The following is a 25,223-nucleotide window of genomic DNA, read 5'->3' on the forward strand; positions in this document are numbered from 1 at the left end:
TCTCTCTTTCAGCCCTAGGAAGAAGGCAATGGCAACCCATTTCTGAAATCTTTTCAAGAAAACTGCAGGGATATGTCCAGGCAGCCATCAAGAGTCAAGTCTGACTTGAAGGCAACACCATAAAAAAAAAAAACCCTCTACATTGAGATGAACATATTTCATATTATGTAGCTAGTGGCAAGTCCACTACCGGTATATTAAGACATGAGAACTACTACAGCAGAGGTTTCAAACTCAGGGCCCGCGAGCTGGATGTGGCCCACAGGGTGCTTAAATCTGGCCCACGGGGCCAGCCTGGAAATAACAAAAGACCAGCCCGCAGTGCCTCTGCTACCGAAAATGGGGCACAGGGGGCCGTGGACGGCCCTCCGCACCCCATTTTGGCTGGCAGGGTGCTGCAAGAGGCCATCTGTCCTGTCTCTCCCCCACCTCAGCTGGCCCGCAGAGGACAACTACAAATGCTGATCCGGAGCACCAAGAAATCCAATTTGACACCCCTGTACTACAGTATATTGGATTTTTGCATATTCCTTCCAGTTCTGTTCATACTTCTGCCCCATTTTAACTACTACACCAGCAGAATTGTGCCACTATAAAATATATACTGTTATTACCCACCCTGTTATGGTGGAATGAAAAACTCCTGTCACGTTCTTTATAATTATAAATGAAGTTCATGATTATGCTCTGTTTTATTTGAAATTCTATTCTATTAATTAGATATTGTATTATATAATATAGTTATTTGGGAGAGGAGGGATTATATATCCTCCTGAACAGCAAATCAAGTACATCAAGGAATGCAATGGGAAGGAGATAATAACTGCTTGATAATGACCTTAGATAAAAGGAGAGGTCAACATAATTTTGCTTTGGCAAATTATCGCATCCCTGTTTTTTACACTTCTGCAGAGTCTGTCACCGCCAAATACAGAGTTAAACTTTATGTTTATGCCTTTTACCAGGATTACTCTGGTCAGGTTGCTTCTGGCTGCAAATGTGCATGAGAACTAAGAATCACAACCATATGTACGTCCTAGGGAGGGAAGCGTGTGTAAGCTCACACAGAAAAGCTCTGGATAATCACTTTCACTACTTGCAATAGGTTTTCTTTCAGGTAACCCTTCATTTCCTGCTCAGGGCCTTTCAGTTGCTTTTCTCCATTTTTCCTTCTTTATTAACTCCAGCCGCCAGTGTACTGGGAAATGTTATGTAAAATCGGGGACAATTATATAACATTCATCATAATGTTTTAAGACATATGACTGAAGCAGCACAGAAGCATTTGGGATAAAGACAAGGCATAATTTCTACTCTTCTTTTTCAGATGAGTGCTTGTGAGATTTTTCCCCCCTTTATTATATTGGTGAGTATTGTTCATTCTTTCCTCTAGCTTCTCCCTCATTTTCTGCTTCTGAATTTATCTCTATTTAGAGAATGACATTCAACAATTTATGGAGATCTCTATACTATTTCCCGTTATCATTCTTTCTTTAACATCCTTTTTCTTCTCTTATATTGAAGCACCGGTGAACTGGTTTTTTTTTCTTTTTAAACTCTGGACTCTTTGCAAAGAAGCAAGCTTGGAGTATCGTTTTCCTCATTACCAGCTGTGATGGAAATGCAGAAGGCCATTGTTACTTTGAGGAGTTTAGTAACATATTTTGATTTTTTTCCCCCTTCGTATTAAGGAAAGTCTAGCAGTTTAGAGCTCATTCTGAGCTAGCCTGCTTGTTTTTCACTCTTGCTTGCTGAATAAAAGGGGAGGGGGGATCTTCACATAGTTTCAAAGTTGTAAAAGTCTCAGAGTTTCAATTCCCATCCAGAAGTCATGTTCCAGTCAGTTAAAGTCAGTTCTTGCAGTCTCCTGACCATAGCAAGGTTTTGAAGCAGGTTTTTTGGGGGATTGTGTTGTGGGGAACCTAGCATTAGGTACTAGAAAAAATGGCCTCACCTGGGGCATTTCTGCTATCATTAGTAAGGTGCTCTTAGCAGCTTATGAGAGGCAAATTGATTCTTTTGGATCCAAAGACAATGCCTCTCCTGCCTCAGGGAAAGGCAATAGTTCAAATAACCTGGCCCATGCCATGAATTGGCTTTATAGCAATAGCACTTAGACTTATATCCCACTTTACAGGGCTTTACAGCCCTCTCTAAGCAGTTTACAGAGTCAGCCTATTACCCCCAACAATCTGAGTCCTTATTTTACCAACCTCGGAAGGGTAGAAGGCTGAGTCATCCTTGAGCCAGTAAGACTCGAACTGCCAAACTGCTGGCAGGCCAACAATCTGGGTCCTCATTTCACCCAACTCGGAAGGATGGAAGGCTGAGTCAACCTTGAGCCCGGTGAGACTCGAACTGCCAAATTGCAGGCAGCTGGCAGTCAGAAGAAGTAGCCTGCAGTACTGCACTCTAACCACTGTGCTACTGTGGCTCACTTGATAGGTCATTCCCAGCATCTTGAATTGAAACTAGAAGCATAGTGGCAACCAATGCTGCTCAATGTAACATGTGCTGGTTGAAGAACTCACATAACTGCCCACACCATTGCATTTTGAACCAATTATGGGTTCCAGATGCTCTTCAAGGATAACCCCTTATAGTATTTTAACATAACATTATAGCATTGCAGCAATCCATTCTGGAAGTGATCAGTCTATGAGTGACTGAAAGCAAATGGGAACAACTGGAAAAACAATCTGAAACTGGCCAAGGTCAACCTAGCCACAACTGCCATTCCTAATCACTACTTGATTCATTGATTCTAATTTTCTGTCCTTCTTCTGAACTTGCTCCAGAACAGTTTATCTTGGCTATTCCAAACTTTTCACCTTATTCTCATATGTCAGTATAGTGCAGGGCTCCTCATTGGATCCTAACTGGTAGGTGTACTTAAAAGGTTTCCCAACATCCACCTATCCTTTTGTTCATCTTTTACATTCCTCCAAAATTCTTACTCTGCTTTCAGTTTCTCACTACTAGGAGGTTGTGAGTTCCAGGCCTTTCAGGATATTGCCAGTGATTCTTCCTCTATATCTCTATAGAAATTTGATAACTTTTCAAAAAGGTTTTAACATATTTTTAATTTAATTAACAGTTTAGAGGCGGAGGGTCTGACTATTGCAGATTAATACCTTTGTTAAATCATTAGGTAAATATCCTCTGCAGTATCCCCAGCTTATTGTTTCAACTGGATTGTGTTGATCCTTTACTGCTAATATTTGTTTACTAGATTCAAAGCTAACTTATTTGGATTATTTGTAATTATTGGTGGCAAGAGGTATTTTGTACAATGCCTTGATAACAACATGTAATAATTACATTGTCATTATCTATGCTGAACATCAGTTCAACATTTCACAATTATTTCTTCCGTTTGGTTTTGTGTTCCAGACTTTGTTTTTAAATTTATTCAAATTTCTTTCCAAAAACTATTTATCTTTTTGCTGACCCAGCAGAATATTGGTTTCTTGGGACTTTGATTGAATTTGGCTTGTACTGCCTATTATCCCATTTTGAAGCACTTGCCTCATTTTGCTTTTTCTATAAATTCATTAAGTTAAAACCTGAAATTTTAGTAAGCATGTATTTGAACTACTTAACAGCTGATCCTCCTGGATTCTTAAGTTTACCTCAGAGGATTTCTTCCCCGCCCACCCCCATGATTACAGAAATACAATGAATGAAAAGCATGTCAGTGATGGTACTAACAATGCAGTCATTTCCACATTGTGTAATATTTCATCTGTTTTTAATTGAATTAAGCAATACTTTGATATTATTTTAAAATGATTGTAACCTGTTGAGTGTAACTAGAAAGGAAACAAGTGGGCAAATCTTTTGCTTATTCACAAATTAAAAATGATTGCAATGGCAGTATCAGCAGTGCCTTTCAAAACACGGCTTGCCATAGTCATTAATATATTGCCCATTGCAAATATTTATTAGTTGACATCACAAGCCTTACCTTTTTCATGTCTTCTAAACGCTCATTGACATCATTCAGCATCCAAGTATCTTCCCCTCGCAATCGTTTCAGTTCCTTGCGTCTTTCATCTTTTTCATAATTAGCTTTTGCCTAAAGTGGCGAAAGGGACATGGATAATGCAGCAAATTGCAAATATGTGTATAAAGTAATGCTTAGCTCTTCAGTGAAATACTCCATTTGGAATAAATCAGTGATGCTCCATTATATCTCAGAAATACTTGATTATGCTAAATCAATGCATAAGACTAGCCGGAGAGTTTTAAAAGAAAAAGAATTATAGTGAGCTTAATTTTGTTACTAAAAGCTGTTATAAGATCTGGGAAGTATAATACACCTATGAATGCTGATGGAAAACAAAATTGAATTCCAAAACCTACAGTAAATCATCCCATTTATCAAAGAATATGTTTACTGAAATCTAAATCTTCACAAGCTAAGACTTACTCAAAAATTGTATTATATTCAAAGATACACTCACACACACGTACACACACATAATTGTGGGATTGCTTGGAATCCTAGACTGGCATATTCTTTTTTTTTTCTTTTTACTTTATATTTATCTAATCATATGCATGCCTCCTAAACTATTTGCTATTGTTATTGCTTCCCATAGCCATTGGAAACAATCAACCAATGGAACATCTTGCCTTCGGAAGTTGTGAAAGCTTCATCACTGGAGGCTTTCAAGAAAAGATTGGACTGCCATTTGTCAGAAATGGTGTAGGGTCTCCTGCTTGAGTGGGGGGTTGGACTAGATGACCTACATAGTCCTTCCAATTCTGTTAATCTATCTAAGGACAACATTATTATTACACTGTTCTAATTGCTTTAGCCTACCTAAACTATTTATACTTAGGGTTGTCTATGCCAACTAGATATGGCTTATCTAGTTTAAAACATGCTATTAGAATTTTTAATTTAGAATTTTCCCAAATGGGTCTGCTTTAATTTAATAAATTTAAATTTAAAACATTTTAATTATTTTTGCACAATGCAAAATACCTGAAATAGATACTTCTCAAAGCCCTATCCATGTGCAGATAGGGGCTTTGAGAAGAACCCAATTTTGTACATATCATCATATCAAGGTTTAGGGGCTAGGATAAATGCCCTCATCACTTCTCACCTAGACTACTGCAACGCTCTCTACATGGGGCTCCCCTTGAAGAGCACTCGGAGGCTCCAACTGGTCCAGAATGTGGCTGCACGGGTAGTAAAGGGAGCAACTCAAGGCTTCCACGTAACACCTCTCCTGCGCAAGCTGCACTGGTTGCCAGTGGTCTTCCGGGTGCAATTCAAGGTGTTGGTTACCACCTTTAAAGCGCTCCATGGCATAGGACCGGGTTACTTACGAGACCGCCTGCTGCTTCCAAATGCCTCCCATCGACCAGTGCGCTCCCATAGGGAGGGCCTTCTCTGTGAGGGCCCCTGTCCTCTGGAACGAGCTACCCCCAGGGATACGTCAACTCCCTGACCTCCGGACCTTTAGATGCGAGCTGAAGACATTCTTGTTCCGTCATGCAGGGCTGGCCTAATATTTTAATGTTTTAAATGGGGTTTTAAACTGGAGTTTAACTTAAGTTTTTAATTTTTACTTAATTTTATTTGTTAACCAAATTGAATAAGCTTTTTAATAATGTTCTTAATTTTTTATACTTTTGTTTTATCTGGCTGTAAACCGCCCTGAGTCCTTCGGGAGAAGGGTGGTATACAAATCAAAACAATAAATAAATAAATAAATAAAATGCTACCCATATATAGTTGCTCAAACATACAGTTCTGTGCTATTGTCTTCTTTCCCCTCCCAAAAAGATAATCAGTAATAAAAAAAAGGTATATAGAGCCAGTTTAGTGTAATATAGATTAATATCTACTTTCCAATAACTTGGAAGTATCTTTATATCACAGAAAAGTTCTACTGTTCCAGGCACATGAGGAATGTTTAATAAGATTGTCAAATGTAAATATGCTCACATATCTGCAGGAACATTCAGAAGGAAGGTACTGTATCCTGCTTCCTAAAATCTCATGCCTGCACATTAAGGGGTCACATTTCACTGAGTCAACAAATATAAGTTCTTGAATTATCATTTTCAAAACTGCAAATTCAGCATTCATAACAGAAGGCTGTCCAGCATCAGGTCCATCTTTCACTAAAAAGCCACATTGGATTAGTCCTTTTATTACAATTAGCCATAGTTCACTTTTACTAGTTAGGAAGCTATATACTGGCAGACGTCAGATCATATAGTTGACAGCTTGACAGAGTTATGTATTTGGATTTGGGAAATCAGGGGAAACTGTCCATTTCCAAATGCTTCTTGTGTAGAAGGATCCATTTGTGCTATTCACTCAAATCAAAACTCTGGGTATAAGTGTCTATAGACCAGATTTTTGGTCAACCAGGTCATGGGTTGTCCCAAAGGTGCTTTTTCAAGAGGCAACTGGACTTTCTGGTTTTTCTTTGAAGACGTTTCACTTCTCATCCAAGAAGCTTCTTCAGCTCTGACTAGATGGTGGGGAATAGAGGGATTTATATTCCTTGCAGACTGTCTTCAAAGAAAAAACAGAAAATCCAGCTGCCTGTTGAAAAATCACCTTTGGGACAACCATGACCTGGATGACTGAGAATCTCCATAGACATTTAACGATACACTTTAAATGGAGCCTTCTTGAATAATGAGGGGAATGAAGAAGATAAGTTTATAGATATAAATGTATAACCATGAAATGATGGATTGAGTAAAATTGAAAAGAAATTGAAAAAGTATATATTATCAGAAGACTGGAGTTGCTCGGATACCAAACAAGGGAAATAATATACAACAAGGAAGAAAGAAAGAAGAGAGGAATAGAAGGTAAGATAGAGGAGGTGAAGGAGAGAGAGGGATGTGAAGGAAGGAGAAGGAGAGGAAGATAAGTTAAGGGATAAGAATAGGAGGAAAGGTGAGAAAGGAGGGAAAGAGAAGAGAGTGGGGGAGAGGAAAGGAAAGTAGGTATGAGGAAGGAGAGGAGAAGGAAGAAGGTAGGAAAGGAAAAGGAAGGAAAAAGAGAAGAAAGTTTGTTGTAAAACGAAGGGAAAGAGAGGGTAGAAGAGCAACTCCAAAGGTAATTAAAAAGTTTTATTTTTGTGCTTTCTTTAGAGAGAATATGTATGATTATCTATGAATAAGAAAATGTACATTTATAATATGTGTATAAGAAAAAAATATAAAACTTTAAAAAATAATGATTTAAATTGACATCTTATAATTAAGTCCAAGTAAGTCGTAAAGATACATTTCTAAATGTATTACTTATGAAAATGACCAATAAATATATATGTATAAAGATATTAAAATAAATAGAAAAAGATATATTAAATAATATTTTTCCTTTTCTACAGACAATAAAGTTTTATCTCTTCAAAGCAGAACTTGTTTCTAACCTCATTTACCAAAGTACTGTAATCAAATATGATAGAATCAATTCAACTGTGAATCACAAGTTTCAGGAGCATTCAAATATAATTGATTGATGGGAATTTCCATGGCAGAGACTTTTAAAGGACACTAAGTTCACAAACCTCACTTTCTAATCTTTCAGAAATTGCTCATTAATTACTTCTAAGCTAATTAGAAAATGCTGAGCCTTCAAACTTGAACAAAAGAAAAAATTTAACATAATTTAAAGAATTTAAAGAATCTGAAATAAACAGCAAAAAGCTAAATAAGATTTTGATCTTAGAAATAAACAAACCATGGGTTCAGATAAAATTGGAATATTGAAATTTTTGTATACTTTTGGAATTAATTATAAAGAACAAACAACTTCTCGTGGTAAATATATTGATTTGGTTTTACAAGGCAAAAGGAAGATAAGTAATTTCATGATTTCAAAAAGTGGACACAAGAGGGGATTTAAGATTTTAGATAGAAGAAAGACTTACAAACCTGTAAAACGTTGCAAAACGTTGCAACAATAAAAATACTGAAGGAGAATTTTGAAGAATGGGAATCAGAAAATAGCAGTCACAGTATCAAAAATGTCAATAATGATGTCTATGTCCAAAAGATATTATTGAAGAAATAACAGATATAAAACACATTTTATCAGACAAGCAAATGGTATTGAACGTGGGTTTACAACTGACAAGCCATGAGAATGACTTACAAAAGGAAGTTTCAGCTGATCTATAAAATAAAGTAGTTAAAGTTTTAAATTTTAAAAGGAAAATATAAATGACAAAGCAAGAGAGTGACCTGAATAACTTTTGCTATTGGATTTTCCTATTGGGTTGTTAAAACTTTGGAGAATTCTGGCAATGGGATAAAGGAGAAACGAAGAGAAATCAAACCTCATGACAGTATTTGTATGAACTACATATTAAATCTATTAGAAGTAAAAGAAATATAAATTCGGTTTATTTGATCAAAGGTAAAACAAGGTAGGTTAATTCTGGCAACCCTTTAGAACCTTCTGATCCCCAACTGAAAATATGTTTTATGGATTTGTTTATGGATAACAGATATGGAATGAAGAGATAAACATTTGTAATCTTAGAAGGGGTGAAGAGTTTATACTAAATCTGTTTATATATGATAAATTTAAGTCACTTTATACATTTCTTTTTTCTTTATTACATTCTTACTTTTTCTTCTCTTTTTGTTGCACTTTTTATTCCTTTTTATTTTCTTTCTTGCCTTAAACCACTGAGTTTAGTTTGTATCAGATTTTACCATAATTACAATCCTTATTATAAAAAAACACAGGATGAAATATTAGGCCCACTTAAAGAATTATTTAATCAGATACAATTAGGAGTGGGAATACCCCCGTCATGGAAAACATCTTTTATTTCACTGATACCGAAAGAGGAGCAAGACTGCTCTAAACCTGGTAACTATAGGCCGATTTCACTTTTAAATAATGATTATAAGATTTTTGTAAAAATAATAGCAAATAGATTAATGTTAGTTTTACAACAAAGAATTCATACTGATCAATCTGGTTTTATAAAAGGGAGGCAGATGAGGAATAATGTTAGACAGATTATTAATATATTGGAATATTTGGAAAAGAAGAATACTTCAGCGGCACTTATTTTTTTGGATGCAGAGAAAGCCTTTGATCGATTGCATTGGGATTTTTTATTTAAATTAATAGAGAAAATGCAATTTGGAGACTGTTTTATTAGAATAATTAAAGCGATTTATGGAGAGCAAACAGCACAGATTATAGTAAATGGTAGTTTGACAGAAGTTATTAAGATTGCGAAAGGAACAAGACAGGGATGTCCCTTATCACCATTATTGTTTGTTTTGACTCTGGAACCATTATTAGATAAAATACGAGAATTAATGAAAATAGAGGAAATTAAGATTAGACAATATGAGTACAAAGTTAGAGCTTTTGCAGATGATGTAGTGGTTACGTTAAGGAATCCTATAAATTCAAGTAGATTTTTGTTGGAAGTAATTGATAAATATGGAAAGGTATCAGGATTTAAAATAAATCAGAATAAAACAAAAGTGATAATTAAAAATATGTCTATACAACAGAAACAAAAACTAGAGGAAATGACAGGATTTGAGGTAGTAAAAAAGGTTAAATATTTAGGGGTCTATATTAGCTCATCGAACAAGAAACTTTATAAGAATAATTATGACTTGCTATGGCAAAAAGTTCAGAATGATATGAGTGGCTGGAAGAAATTGCAGTTATCCCTATTGGGAAGGATTGCGGCTATTAAAATGAATGTGTTACCTAGATTTTGTTTCTGTTCCAGATGATACCTATAATTAAAAGGATAAAAATTTGGAAGATTGGCAGAGTGGGATTAATAAATTTATATGGCAGGGTAAAAAGGCGAGGTTAAAATGAAAATACTACAGCATTCACGGGAAAGAGGTGGTTGAAGAATGCCTAACTTTAAACTATATTATGAAGCAGTAACCCTTTCAGTAATAAGTGACTGGTTTAACTTAACAGAGGAAAGAATTTTGAATATAGAAGGTTATGACTTGTTATATGGATGGCATGCGTACTTATTTTATGGAAAAAAGTGGATAGGGCTTTTAAGAATCATGTGTTGAGAAGTGCTCTTTTGGTCTGGAAAAATATTCCTATAAATTAGATTACAAGATTCCTATATGGGCGAGCCCTAGACATGCAATAGAGAATATAAATATAGAACAGAAACAGGAAATGATTACATATAAAGAACTTTTGTATGCTGAAGGAGGTAGATTGCAATTAAAATCATTACAGGTATTAAATGAAGAAGGAGGAATTATACTTGGTTTCAATATGGGCAAATAAGTGCTAGATGGAAAGAAGATCAAAAATTGGTATAATGCAAAGGAGGAAAATTTAATAAAGCAAATTAGAAATCAGACCCAGGAGCATATAAAGAGATTGTATAATGTGTTGCTTGAAATAGATTCGAAAAGGATTTGGTAAAGGATTGTATGATAAAATGGGCACAGAATATTCAGGAACCAATAATGTTGGAAACATGGGAGAAAATTTGGGTTAGAAATGTTAAGTTTACACAAGCACAGAATTTAAGGAAAATTTTTATAAGATGTTTTATAGATGGCATTTAGATCCCAAAAAATTATCATGTATGTATCCTAATATCCAAGCGAAATGTTGGAGGTGTGATTGTGATGATGCTACATATTTTCATATTTGGTGGACTTGCAAGAAAATTAAGGTCTTTTGGATAAGAATTTGGTGGATTATTCAAAATGTACTGAAGAAGAAGATAAAGTTCCTGCCACAATTTTTCCTTTTGGGAATTATAATGGATTGTACAGGGATTGAGACTAAATTGATTTTGAACTTAATAACAGCAGCAAGACTGTTGATTGGACAATACTGGAAGAAAGAAGAGATACCTACAATAGAAGAATGGATATTGAAAGTTATTAATTTGGCTGAGATGGCTAAAATCTCAGCGTTTTAAAAGACAATACGCAGGAAAGATATTTAATTGAATGGAAAAATGGATTGATTATCTACAAAACAGATATCAGATTAAGAAATATCAGATTGCCTTTGAATAATTAGAAAGTTATTTTATGTAATGGGGAGGGGTTGGGAGGCGAAAAGCTTTGGATGTGGTTATTTGGATTGGACTTTACCTTGTGATTGACCGGGAAGCCGGGGGTGGGGAGGAGGGGTGTTTTGTTTTGTTTTTGGGAGGAGGGGAAAAAGGGGAAAAATGTTTTGTTTTTTAAAACTCTTTCAATAAAAAAAAAATTACATTTTATATATATATATATATATATATATATATATATATATATATATATATATATATATATATATATATATATATATATATATATATATACATTATATATATATATATATATATATATATATTTGTTTCTGAGGTTTTCACGGGTGTTTGTATATAGGTCTTTGGTTGTTGGGTTTTCTCCGTGTAAAATTGGAAGTGTCTTGGCGGCGTTTGAAGTCTCATTCGTCATCTTCAGGCTTCAGCTGAAGCCTGAAGATGACAATGCAGATGCATTGCTTAAACGCCAAGACACTTCCAATTTTACACGGAGAAAACCCAGTGCATATATATATATATATATATATATATATATATATATATATATATATATATATATATATATATATATATATATATATATATAAATGGATTAACTTTCTATAAAATAAATATAAAAATCTAAATGGAAATAAGTATTAGTTGTGTCATAGAAAGGATGACAGCTCCACAGATGCACCTCTGACATCCCCTCAGGCGTCACTATTCTTTTTCAAAAACTATCCCAGAATTTGCAGTTCTCCTAAACTAGTTTCTATTTTGATGACTGTCACAAATCAGTGAGCAAAACACAAGTAACTCTTGTCACTCTCCTTTTCACGTGTTTCAATACTTCTCTTCATAAGGACAGAAACTCTGTTCTAAATAGGTTTTCCATAATTCTCTCTGGCAGGCAGCACTGAGGGAATTCATAAGTATAGGTAACAAGGCATCCATTTAGCAATGCCCTTCAATGTTGGGACCAATATGCCCTTCCACTTACTAGATATGATGATGGTTTCAACTTAAAAATTTAAATGGTTATTGTTTTCTATCCTACCATAATAACCAAGTAAAACAGAGCTACATGCTATGTGATTGTAGGACTTTTGCTTGAGACAGGCATCCTTAACTCGAATTGTGATAGTCTGATGTTACATGTCTCTATACATTATTCATAGTTTTCATTCCTGCCTAGCAACAGAAAATAATGAAACTCCAAATAATAAGATCTTGAAAAAGCTAATATCTGACAGGCATAAAAGCCTGTCTGCCATTTTACATAAAGTAAATCCCACCCCACCCACACCCACCCACCCCAAAAAAAGCCACCAACACCACCCCCTAAGTTCACAAACATTTTATTTCAGATACCATGATCTGCTCTCTTTTTAGTCACAACAGATATGTAAAATTAAGGGTAACAGAATTATAGATAAACAGCGCTACTTATATTTAACTAGCTGGAGGCCTGTGCTTCGCTACAAAACTATGTGATCGGGCATGATAAATTGATACTTAAAGCCTGAAACTTAATGTAGAATGTATAACTCGGTAGTATCAGAGCATGTTAATATAAGGCAACTGGCAGTTGGAACAGAGTTCTTTTCAGGTGGGGACGGGGAGTAGAATGTCTAGCTCCTTAGCATTAGTGTGCGCTAATATATGGCAACTAGCAGTTGCGACAGAGTTCCTTTAAGGTGGGGAGGGGGAGTAGAACATTTAACTCCTTAGCATCAGAGCGGGTGAATATAATACTGTATATGAAATACTAATGATCTGATGGTCATTTAGAAAAATCCTTTCTTAGTGAGCACCTAGAAGCCAAGAGGAACATACATGCCAAATTTCAAGTTTGTAGGCTGTACCATTCTGGAGATTTTGTGATGAGTGAGTGGTATTTGGGTTTTATATATATAGATTTCATTAGCTCCTACTGGTGGAATGGCAAAAATCAGACATCACAAAATAAACAAACTGATAATATACAATTCTTATTCTATCTGCACGCCTCAACGCTACCCAAATCATCTGATAAGGCTGTAATCCAAAACAGATTTAGGAATGAGCCATTTAACCCATTTGAAGCTACATACTGAAATATCTATCGCTGGAAGAATTATTGCATTTTCAACAGTGAATAAACTTTCCTTAACGTTATCAATACAAGCTAGGCTTAAATTTAACAAATAGGGCAAATGAATACATCCTATTACAATAACTACAACCATAAACATATTACATATAATAGGATTATGTTTTCTTAATAGCCTTGTTTTTATTTAATGATATCTTGTGCAAATGAAGGTTTGTGCTCATTAATTTTTGAATACATATTCGAATTTAATAAGAAGATACACATACACCCAGATCACAGAACCACCTTGAGTAGGATGTGAATTGTTTTAGAGTTGTTTGCTGTTAATCTACATAATTTATTAAATGCAAAAAAGCTAATAAACCCTGAAGAACATATTTTATTTATCATTGTTTACATGCACATAATATTAACATCTACTTAATATTAACTTTAAAATATTAGGTAAAATTGGTATGGTCCTGTTCTTACAAGACTTACTTGATTAGTTAATGAGAAATGGTAACAGTCCATGAAACAATAGCATCTATGCAATTCTGAGCTACTCAGTTTATCCACCCAACATTATTTTTTCACCAGGATTTGGTTCATGTTTCCAAAGAAAAGAAACTTCAACACCCTTGCAGAAACTGTAAATAAATTAATTCCTAGCTTTATTTCTACTTTTATCCCAAATGCTAACACGTTTGAGGTATATGAATGAGATTTGCATATAGAAATAGAAAAACAATTGTCAGAACTCTTCGTCCCCTGAAATAACAATAAAATTGAACTGTCAAATTCCCTTCCAGCTTCTCCAACCACCTCTCTTTCTAATTCATCTCGTAAATCCATAGATAACTTGAAGCAGGAGCGGGAGAAGATGTTTTCGCAAGGTGGCTCAACTGAATGTATGAATAAGTAGTGGTTCTCACAAACCAGACAGTTCCGATATGAAGCCTATCCTACTAAGTGCCCATTATTCCTATTAAATCGTATTTCCCTTTCTATAAAGATTCAAACTCATTTTACCTACTTACTGTATTTTGAATAGGAGAGAAAATTTTAGGCTACAGACTTTATTAGCCATCATTTTTTCTGATTTTCATTATTAGTTTAGAAGGCTGCATTACTGTAATACTCTTGCTTCCTTTCACAGCACTTCAACCTTCAAAGTTTTTGCTTTAGGTATTCAAAGTTTTTGCTTTATGTAAATCTCTAATATTTCAGCCTACAGAATTCTCATAACACATATGAAAATAGTTACTGGGGGGCCCTTATCTAATAAAGCAGAATTCCAAGTTTTTCCCTGCAAAGTAACTATATTCCTCTATAATAAATTAAGTTTCAGGTCTGCTACTCATTTAGCAACAATCTTGTCACCGTTGTTCAGTCGCTTCTGATTCTTTGTGATCAGATAACAGTTTGCAAGGATTTTCTATCCATAATTACTTCAAATTCTTATAATCTCAAGCTCATATCAGAAATACTACAAAGCGGTTTTGTCTTCCGACACCCTTTTTGGAGAAAATACTGATACTTGCGGAAATCACAGACAATAGAGTCTATAATATCCGCAAGTATCAGTATTTTCTCCAAACAGTCTATCTTCCTAATTACGTATCAACATTATTTAAAATTTAGCTTTATTAGTACATCCAGTAAACTGTCTGGTCTTCCCTCATATATTGAATTATTGATCCTTCAAGATACCATCAACAATTTTCTCCAGCACCACAGTTCATTGACATTATCCCCTGCAAAGGGTAAGACTGCTAAGTCTTTATCAGCAATCTTAGGATAGTGGAAGTTCTGTGCTATTGATTCACATACAGAGAGATTATTGTATGCATTAAAGAGTGATACCGCAGACCTTCTCAGCTGCTAGCGCCTCCATGCTATGAAACACACTTTCCCCAGAGGCATACTTGGCTCCATCCTTGCTTACCATAAGATTCTAAAAAATAAGATTTTTCCATCATGCTTTTGGCCTTGAGTTCATTGCCTGTAATCTTACTTTGGTTTGGAATCTTTATTTTTATACTATTTCATTGTCCTTATTTCTGCTTTTTGCGAACTGCCAGAATCCTTTGGGATTGGAGTGGTCTACAATAAATAAAACCACTAATTTCACATCCCAAAATATAAGGAGAGGAGCCATAAAATGCCGCCAAAATGTTTCTAATTTATAGATCTTTTCCCACACTATTGATGGGAAATCAACACACAAAAAGCCATTTCTTTGCATACATAGTAATATTTTGCCAAAAATGAAAGGATTATACTTTGGCTGCCTGAATTAATTATTCTCAAGTTTCCATGAGGGCATTCTTCTTTTTAATTTTTAACAAACCCTCAAACTGATTCTTAGGCTAAACAATATTTGTGGGATAATCCTAAAGTACAGTTTCTTATAAAATCCAGTTTTTTTTAAAAAAATAACACAGTTCTTGCAAACCAACGTTGTGAAGTTTAAAACATAGGTTCTGGCTCCCCTAATTTTCAATCTTGCCTAAGAGGACTATAAGGGGCGTGCATAAGAGCACAATAGTGCCTACCGTTCCTGTCCTATTGTTCCCTTCATTATATCAAATTAATATTATTGATGCATATTTTTTACTTATATATTTTCTTCAATACATGTTATTTTATCTATGACAATTGTTTGTGTATACTATTATGACAAAATAAAAAATAAAAAATCTTATAGCTTGTGAATAAATATGTTGCAGGAGATGGCACCACCTGACTTGCAAATAACACATATCTACATGTATATCAGAAGGGACTTCTTTCCTCTGACTCGAAGACCGACCACCAAGGAGTAAAAAAGGAAATGATTTACTGTTGATATTTTACCCTACCTTTTGGTCAAGAATTCAAGACCTTATAACTCCCTCCTTGGGACAAGGCATGTGATAACCATCTATGGCAGAGGGTGGACTTGTATCCGATTCCCTTTGCTTCCTGTGAAAACTTCTCAGCCCATACTACTGTTTTGTCTTACATACAAGTTAAAATGAACTACGGAATAAGAAGTCCAGGAGTACAAAAAAGGGAAACACGATAGTACAATAATCAATAAAGGGAAATATTTGTAGCTCAGGATTGAAATGATGGGTCCTTGGTGCTCCCTGAGCTTATATTCTTGCAGATGTTTCATTACCCAAACTAGGTAACATTATCAGTACACTGATTAACAGAATAACAGACTTGGAAGGATCTTGGAGGTCTTCTAGTCCAACCCTCTGCTCAAGCAGGAGACCATATAGCAAACAAGTGGCTGTCCTTAAAAGTCTTCAGTGATGGACCGCAACTTCTGAAGGCAAGCCATTCCATTGGTTAATTATTCTCACTGTTAGGAAATTTCTCCATAGTTCTAGACTGCCTCCCTCCTGGATTAGTTTCCATCCATTGTTTCTTGTCTTGCCTTCTGGTGTTTTGGAAAAAAGATTAACCCCATCTTCTTTGTGGCAGCCCCTCAAATATTGGAACACTGCTATCACGCCACCCCTACTCCTTTTCAGTAGACTAGACAAACCCAATTCTTGCAACCGTTCATACGCTTTAACCTCCAGCCCCCTAATAATCTTTCTTGCTCTTTTCTGCACTGTTTCCAGAGTCTCTACATATTTTTATAATATGGTGACCAAAACGGGATGCAGTATTCAGTGTGATAGTACTGAAGAAAATTAGCACCTACTCGGCTCCTAGAAGAATGAAATATTTTAGGAAATGTTGGAAAGGCAGAATATTATATTTCCCTGGATTGGAAAGGGAGAAACATGTTTTAAAGACAAAGCAGCTCCCTGAAGCTCCCTGCCCCCCCCCCACACTTTCAGATCCAGGGATATGGGATTAAGACGTGGCCCTCAGGACATGATAGGATTAGCCCTCTACCCGTTTAGCAACAGAACTCATCACATGGCACCTGGGGAGATTACATTACCTAGCAAGATTCAACCATTTTATATTTTAAATATTTTAAATATTCAGCTCATGGAATCAGATTTTTAATTATATATTGTGTTTTAATTTTTTTTTGTATATGTGTTTTATTTATGCTGTACACCACCCTGAGTCTTCAGAGAAGGGCGGTATAAAAATTTGAACAATCAATCAATCAATCAATAAATAAATAAATAAATAAACCAAGCCTGGGACTCAAGACAATCTACAAAGTTACCCCAGCATGGCCATATAGGAATCTGACAACCAATCAGAATACATTTCTTTCACAGAAACAGAAAGCTCCAAGGCAGGGGCCAAGAGAGGGTATAAATATATATCTCTCTCTTACCCATGTGCTCATTTCTGCCCAGAACCTCAAACTATGTGGTCCTGTTCACCATTAAAACCATCATTCCAAGCAGTCTCCATGTTTCTACTGTCTTTCTCCTCACTTGGAATTGAACCCAGATGGACATTCCTTCCAACAGTACCAAGGCTTTATAAAGCAGTACTAGTACCTCACATGATCTTGATTCTGTCACTCTGTTAATGCAATTTAGGATTGTGTTGGATTTTTTTTGGCTGACGCCGCCCACTACTAACTCATATTTAAGTGATTATCCACTAGGATTCCATGATCCCTAGTTTGGGTAATGAAACATCTGCAGAAAACAAGGAGAAAACCAAGCTCAGAGAGCACCAAGGACCTCTCACCATGTTACCCCCACTCAGAAGGATTCACTGATGCATTAATACTTTGCCTACAGTTTAAAAGAGACTTTGTTCAAGACTACATCGTATAATTCTCTCATTCCCTAGGACATCACAACAATCCAAATAATTTATTTATAATGAAATAATTTAGTTGTAAATAAGACGGTACAGGTATTCGCAGATGTGAAAATACTTCCTTATGAAGATGCCCAAGAATCAAATAACAGTGGATTTATACTTTGATTACTTTACTTTGGGCACCACTCAGAGCAATTGGGGAGAAGAGGGGAGGGGTCTACATTAATAAAGAAATGGGCATTGTCTGGAGGGGGGGGATGTTCTCTGCCCCTCCCACTCCAAAACTGCCAGTGACTGCAATTCATGGGAGCATCTCTCTAGGACAGGGGTCTCCAACCTCGGCCACTTTAAGACTTGTGAACTTCAACAGGGTAGGAGTTGAAAGTCCAGAAGTCTTAAAGTGGCCAAGGTTGGAGACCCCTGCTCTAGGAGCAATACTAGAGATGGCTTCGTTGGACAAAACTACAATTTCCCATAATTTCCGGGAAACGTTCGAAACGAAAAAAAGAAGGCCAGTTATTACATGGGGCGACTAATCTGGCATAAGGCGCAGTCCATCAAAACGAAGGGTTTATTGTTTATGGCGACGTCTCCGAGCCGAGAGTGGTCTAGACCAGGGGTCTCCCAACCTTGGTCCCTTAAAGACTTGTGGACTTCAACTCCCAGAGTTCCTCAGCCAGCTTTGCTGGCTGAGGACTCTGGGAGTTGAATCCTAGTCTTAAAAGACAGGTTGAAGCCTGGTCTGAACAGAGAACTCGGTCATTCCCTAAAAGAGAGAGCAGGGAAAGCGAATCCCAATTCTGGAGCTTGTTTTAAAGATCGCGACTGCCTCCCAAGGAAGCAAGCGGACCCCGACGCGGAGCGAATAAGCCGAGCCGCTGAGTCACCTGCTGCAGCAGCGCCTCGCGCTGGCGACGTCTGTCTTCCTTACGCGCCGCTAAGACCCGCTCGCTTTCAAATCCGGACGCCATGATTGTTTCGGGAGTGGGAGAGGAGGAGTGGCTGCCGTAAAGGAAATCGGCCGGTACGCCTGCGCAACAAGGAGTCGTCAAGATCTGGAACTCCTCGTTTAAGGCTTCCATTTCCGCGCAGGCGTAATCGGACTCTCCAGGACTTCCAGTAGCTGCTGATGCCTTTTCGTCTTCTTGGCAGCTGCGGAGACTAGAATTGATATATATATAATATTGTGTTGGTTTTTAAAAACAAAAACAATGGACATTGCTCGACGTCTCTGGTTTCTAACATTTCTAACATGCTACCAACCAGCCTTCCACTGAGGACCTGTATACTGCAGGAATCAAAAAGAGGGCTGTGAAAATATTTGCAGGACATAAACGGTTTCAACTCCTACGCTCAAAACGACGCTATAGAGCACTGCACATCAGAACAACTAGACATAAGAACAGTTTTTTCCCCGAAGGCCATCACTCTGCTAAACAAATAATTCCCTCAACACTGTCAAACTATTACTAAATCTGCACTACTATTAATCATCTCATCCGTCCCATCACCCATCTCCTTCCACTTATGACTGTATGACTGTAACTTTGTTGCTTATATCCTTACGATTTATATTGATATTGTTTCCTGGTTGCTTATTTGTAACCTATGACTATCATTAAGTGTTGTACCTTAGAATTCTTGATGAACGTATCTTTTCTTTTATCTACACTGAGAGCATATGCACCAAGACAAATTCCTTGTGTGCCCAATCACACTTGTCCAATAAAAAATTCTGTTCTATTCTATTTGACTCCCTCTTCCTTGTGGCTTTTGCTTTGTCCATAGAACTACAGTATAAAATAGTCAAAAAGTCCTAAACAGGTAGTCCTTAATTTACAACATTTCATTTAGTGACCTTTCAAAGTTACAACAGCACTGAAAAAAGTAACTTGGGACCATTTTTCACAGTTACCACCTTTTCAGCATCTCCATGGTCATGTGATCAAAATTCAGATGTTTGGCAACTGGTGCATACTTATGACCGTTGTTGTGTATCCCATGGTCATGTGGATCACCTTTTGTGACCTTTTGACAAGCAAAGTCAATGGGGAAGCCAGATTTACTTAACAACCAGGTTGGTAACTTACCAACTGCAGTGATTCACTTAGCAGTTGTGGCAAGAAAGGTTATAAAATGGGGTAAAACTCACTTAACAAAAAGTCCCACTTAACAACAAAAATGTTGGGCTCAATTGTGGTCGTAAGTCGAGGACTACCCATACAAGTAGCCAGGTTTTTCATTTCTTGAAATAGTATTTGAGATGAATAATTCTGATTGGTAGACCAATGTTTCTCAACTGCAGCAACTTTAAGATGTATGGCCTACAATTCCCAGAATCCCCAGCCAGTATGCTGGGGACATTATGAAGCAGTATATAAGTCTAAGTGCTGTTGAAGTCTATACATCTTACAGTTGCTGAAGTTAAAAACACTAGTTTAGACTAACAGCATTTGCAATTTTCTCTGTAACAGAATAGCAAAGTTGGACCTTGAAGGTTTTCTAGTTCCAATTCCAGTTTTCCTCTTTGGGAAGAAAAAGGGAATTAGAATTAATGCGACTCTGTTGGATAAACTTTTTTAAATTCAGTTGTAGACCAACTAAGAGCACATGTCTTTAAAGATGTGAAACAATAACAGCACAGCACACAAATAAATCAAGCAGTGTGGCAGAATTTATCTTCCATCTAAAAGAAGGAAATAGGACTGAATTTTGATAAACAGTTTGGTTAGAACAAATGAGGGAAGGCTATAAATATTAATAATTATGATTATGACAGGTGAACTAAAGCTTGGTAGGTCGACTGGCACAATTGTAATTCTGTGTGCTGTTGTCTCAGTTTACCTGGTGGCATCACTCAGGAAAGGCTAGAGTAGAAACCTGGGTTCTAGACTTGAAGAATCTAGAGCAGGGGTGTCAAACTCAAGGCCCAGGGGCCAGATCTGGCCCATGGGGTTCTTAGATCTGGCTCATGGGGCTGCCCTGAAAATAATGAACGATTGGCTCGTGGTCAGCGGCCCTCCTGAGCTCTGTTTTCACTTGCAGAGGGTTGCAGGAGGCCATCGCAGCCAAAAACAGAGTTCGAGAACCCGTTTTCTCTGCAGAGCGCTCGAGCATCCACAGATGCCCCCTACATGAGTAATGTTGAGCTGGCCACACTCACCCTGGCTACATCCACCCTGCCCCTGCCCCCACCCTCGCCTCCCCGAGTTCAAACACAACCTTGTTGCGGCCCTCAATGAAATTGAGTTTGATACCCCTGATCTAGAGAGACTAATCAATATGATGCAGTTTTATAGTTATTATAAAATTATTTATAAATATAAATTATATAAAATATAATTATAAAATTATAATTTATATAAAATTATATAAATTTATATAAAATATAAATTATATATAATTCTATATATAGAATTATTTATAAATTATTTTTAAAAATTAATCTTAAATGATAAACAAACTTATTTCCTTTTATCTTTATTACTTCTAAATTCAAAGGACAGATTTTTTTAATATTAAGAGATTAATATGTTAATATTACAGAGTACAGTAATACTATTGTCCTGAAAAAGGTTTTTAAGAGATTGGGCAACCATTTGTAGAAAGTTAGCACCCACTCCTCTCCTAGAAGTATGAAATATTTTGAGAAATATTAAAAAGGCAGAACATTATATTTCCCTGGATGAGAAATTGAGAAACATGCTCTTGGAGACAGAAAGCAGCTTTCAGACCTTTATTGATGGTCCTCAGCAGATGTCAGCACTTAAGAAATAAAGAGCTTATTGAGATCTAGGTAGCTCTATTCCTAAGCAAATTTCCTGCAGCAAGGTCTGAACAAAGGTAGGATTTAGCCCTCGGCCACAATAGGAATTGCCCAACAAGCCCCTTTAGTGCATCAGCAGACCAAGCTTCAACCAGTAGAGCCAGTTATGACCCTTACAACAGCCAATAGAATACATGTGCTTGCACAGGAACAGGAAGCTCAAGTTCAAAGCCCAAGAGAAGGTATAAATACCCCCCCCCACTCTCAACTCCATGTGGTCAGGGCACCAGGACCACAAAGCTGGCTAGGGAATTCTGGGAGTTGAAGTCCACCAGGCTTAAAGTTGCCAAGGTTGGAGACCCCTGCCCCAGGATATTCCATTCTATTCCATTCCAACCCAACTCATCCCATCCAATCAATAAGATTTTTTTTTAAGTTTTTCCTGTTGGAAGCAGGAGTAACAGAGATATTGGATGGCTGAGTTATTTTTACTTTAATTGCCCTGCCTCCTAAGAAAGGTACAGTGAAGACACTGGCTCATTTCCAATGTTAAAATAACATTAAAATACTGACGATTTTGTATAAAGGAGGAGGAGGCATTACTTTGTCCTTTCCTCAGCTATCTGTTCAAATTTCCGGGACCGTCGTGCACGTAGCTGAGTTTATGAGTTACTCCGTTTTTAAAGACTCATTTAAACCAAAATGTTCAATTTATCATTTTATAATTTTGAAGCTGTTTGGGAAGAAGACAAGTGTCACAAGGAAATGTCAAGGAGGATACCAAGCTGAAATATTATGAAACATAGCTTTCAAGGAGATCCACACTCTTATAAACACTTATCTTTTCACTAGCAAGCAATAAAATCCTAAATAAGAGAAGGCAAATTTCCAAACCTCATCTCTCAACTGTATAAGCTGAGATGCTAAAGAAGATATATTTTACCCATGTGCAGTCTGCAGAAGAAAATAAATGTGATCTGTCAGGGTCAATAATTCAAACCGATTACAGCATGATGTGTACACAAGTGCTGAATTTATTTCTGCATAGAGAATATTTTTACAATATTTGCCCATATCAGCCTTCCATTTTGGAAATCATTTACAGTTCCTTAGGATTAATGGTCTCTTGGATGGTTACAAAATTAGAATAGAGTGTCCTGTATTTGTGATGACAAATGGACCAGGCAAAGAGGAAAATCCATTTTCAAAAATGATATATTCTGTAGGTTTTTATCTTGAATTTTACACTTAGAGAATTGAGGCGGACACTCCTTCTGAGTACAGAATTTAAACAGCAAAGGACACATGTCTCAATATGAGGTTTGAAGTAAACCTCATATTCCACAGTTTATTATTTTTTAAAATATAAATTTTATTGAAGTTTAACAATTAAACAATTTTCATTCAACTCTTGTGCATGACTGTGACCATTTACATATCATCCCATTAGTGTTCTCCTATACTCTATATAATTTTACTAAATTATATTACTAATTCTAATTAGAATTTCTAATTCTTACTAAATCTACTATCTGTTATTTCCCCTTTTTTCCTATTTTCAACCCAATTATACCATTTCGCCCATATTACATAAAAATCCGAATCCATCCGTCCTTTCAGTTCAAGTGTCATTTTGTCCATCTCGGTACAATCCAATGTTTTTCTAATTATTAACTCTTCAGAGGGTGTATTTGGGCTTCTCCAACAGTGCACAAAACATTCCACAGTTTAATATGACCAACACAATCAAAGGCCTTTCTATTATCAATAAAGCACATACCGATACTATTGATATTCTTTGGCTTTCTTTGGATCAGTTCATAGGCATACTTTAGCATTCCAGTTTGAGATTGGAACTTGTTCTGAGTTTAGAGATTTTTGAAAGAGTTTCCTATTTTTCCCATTTTTGTTTCCATTTCAAAGTCTGTACAGACTTTGTCATATTGCTGTTTCTCTCTTCTAATAGTTCCTTCCTAAGATTTTTATTTGCTTCAGCTTCTTTCCTGGCTCGGTGGCTCAGTGGCTAAAACACTGAGCTTTTGTCGATCAGAAAGGTTGGCAGTTCAGCGGTTCGAATCCCTAGTATAGGTCTCCTGCATGTGCAGGGGGTTGGACTAGATACCCTTCCAACACTGTTACTGTTATTATTATAATCATCCTTGGCAATTTTCACAATTTTTGACCTTCAGTTTCTTCATATTTGACAGTCTCTTTCCATTTTCATCCTTTCATCCACTTCTTCCATTACATCCCACAGTTTCTCAGGTTCTGTATCAATGAATTTAAAGGACTTTAAAGCAGTTCCTGATGTTCTTCTTGAAAATGGTAGGTACAGGTAGTCCTCACTCACCAACCACTTGTTCAGCAACTGATCAGATTTACAAGAGAGCTGAAAAAGGAGATTTACAACTTGTCCTCGAAACTGCTGGTGTCGCAGTGTCTCTGTGGTCATGTGATTGCAATTCAGGTGCTTGGCAACTGGCACAAAATTATGATGGCCATAAAGGTAAAGGTTCCCCTCGCATATATGTGCTAGTCGTTCCCAACTCTAGGGGGTGGTGCTCATCTCTGTTTCAAAGCCGAAGAGCCAGCGCTGTCCGAAGACGTCTCCTTGGTCATGTGGCTGGCATGACTAAATGCCAAAGGTTGTTACCTTCCCACCAAAGTGGTCCCTTTTTTTCTACTTGCATTTTTTACATGCTTTTGAACTGCTAGGCTGGCAGAAGCTGGGACAAGTAACAGGAGCTCAACCCATTATGCAGCACTAGGGATTCGAACCACTGAACTGGCGACCTTTCAATCGACAAGCGCAGCATCTTAGCCACTGAGCCACCACATCCCTCTATGATGGCCATAGTGTCATGCAATTACACGATCATTTTTTGTGATCTTCATAGCTGCCTTCTGACAAGCAAATTCAAGGGGGAAGCTGGCAGGAAGTCGCCAGTCGTGATCATGCGGCATTGCACTTAACAACCTGCAGTGATTTGTCTGTAGAGATTCTCGGTCATCCAGGTCATGGCTGTCCCAAAGTGCTTTTTCCAGGAAGCAGCTGGACTTTCTTGACCTGGATGACTGAGAATCTCTACAGACTTTTAGCTATACAATTTATAAAATTATACAATTTAGCTACCCTTCAAAAAGACCTTGACTTCGTATCTGAATGGTCTAAAACTTGCCAACTCCAAATCTCTATCAGCAAATGTTCAGTTTTACATATTGGAAAAAAGAACCCTAACACTAAGTACAAGCTTGATGGACATTACCTTACAGATGACCCCCACTCTGTTAAAGACCTTGGAGTTTTCATATCAAGTGATCTAAGTGCCAAAGCCCACTGCAACTACATCGCAAAAATAGCTTTTAGAGTTGTAAACCTAATCTTGCGTAGCTTCTTCTCCAAAAACTACTCTACTAACCAGAGCATATAAAACATTTGTTAGACCAATTCTTGAATGCAGCTCAACTGTCTGGAACCCATACCACATTTCTGACATCAATACAATTGAGTGTGTCCAGAAATATTTTCCAAGAAGAGTTCTCCACTCCTCTGAATACAACAAAATACCTTATGCCACCAGACTTGAAATCCTGGGTTTAG

At 36.7% G+C, this 25,223-nt stretch overlaps 1 protein-coding gene across 3 annotated transcripts in view; it reads right to left on the bottom strand.

Moving 5' to 3' along the window:
* The window catches only part of CWF19L2 (CWF19 like cell cycle control factor 2), a 92,906-nt gene extending 73,953 nt beyond the window's left edge, over nucleotides 1-18,953 (bottom strand). For all 3 annotated transcript variants that reach the window (XM_058185416.1, XM_058185417.1, XM_058185415.1), the window contains exons 1-2: nucleotides 18,744-18,953; nucleotides 3,968-4,078 (exon numbers count right to left, since the gene is read on the bottom strand). In XM_058185416.1, coding sequence (XP_058041399.1) covers nucleotides 3,968-4,078; nucleotides 18,744-18,938 — 306 coding nt within the window. In that variant the 5' untranslated portion in view covers nucleotides 18,939-18,953. The remainder of the gene's footprint in view (nucleotides 1-3,967; nucleotides 4,079-18,743) is intronic.
* Nucleotides 18,954-25,223: the final 6,270 nt, after the last annotated feature.

The sequence above is a fragment of the Ahaetulla prasina genome, chromosome 5, assembly GCF_028640845.1.
Source record: "Ahaetulla prasina isolate Xishuangbanna chromosome 5, ASM2864084v1, whole genome shotgun sequence".
NCBI classification, from domain to species: domain Eukaryota; kingdom Metazoa; phylum Chordata; class Lepidosauria; order Squamata; family Colubridae; genus Ahaetulla; species Ahaetulla prasina.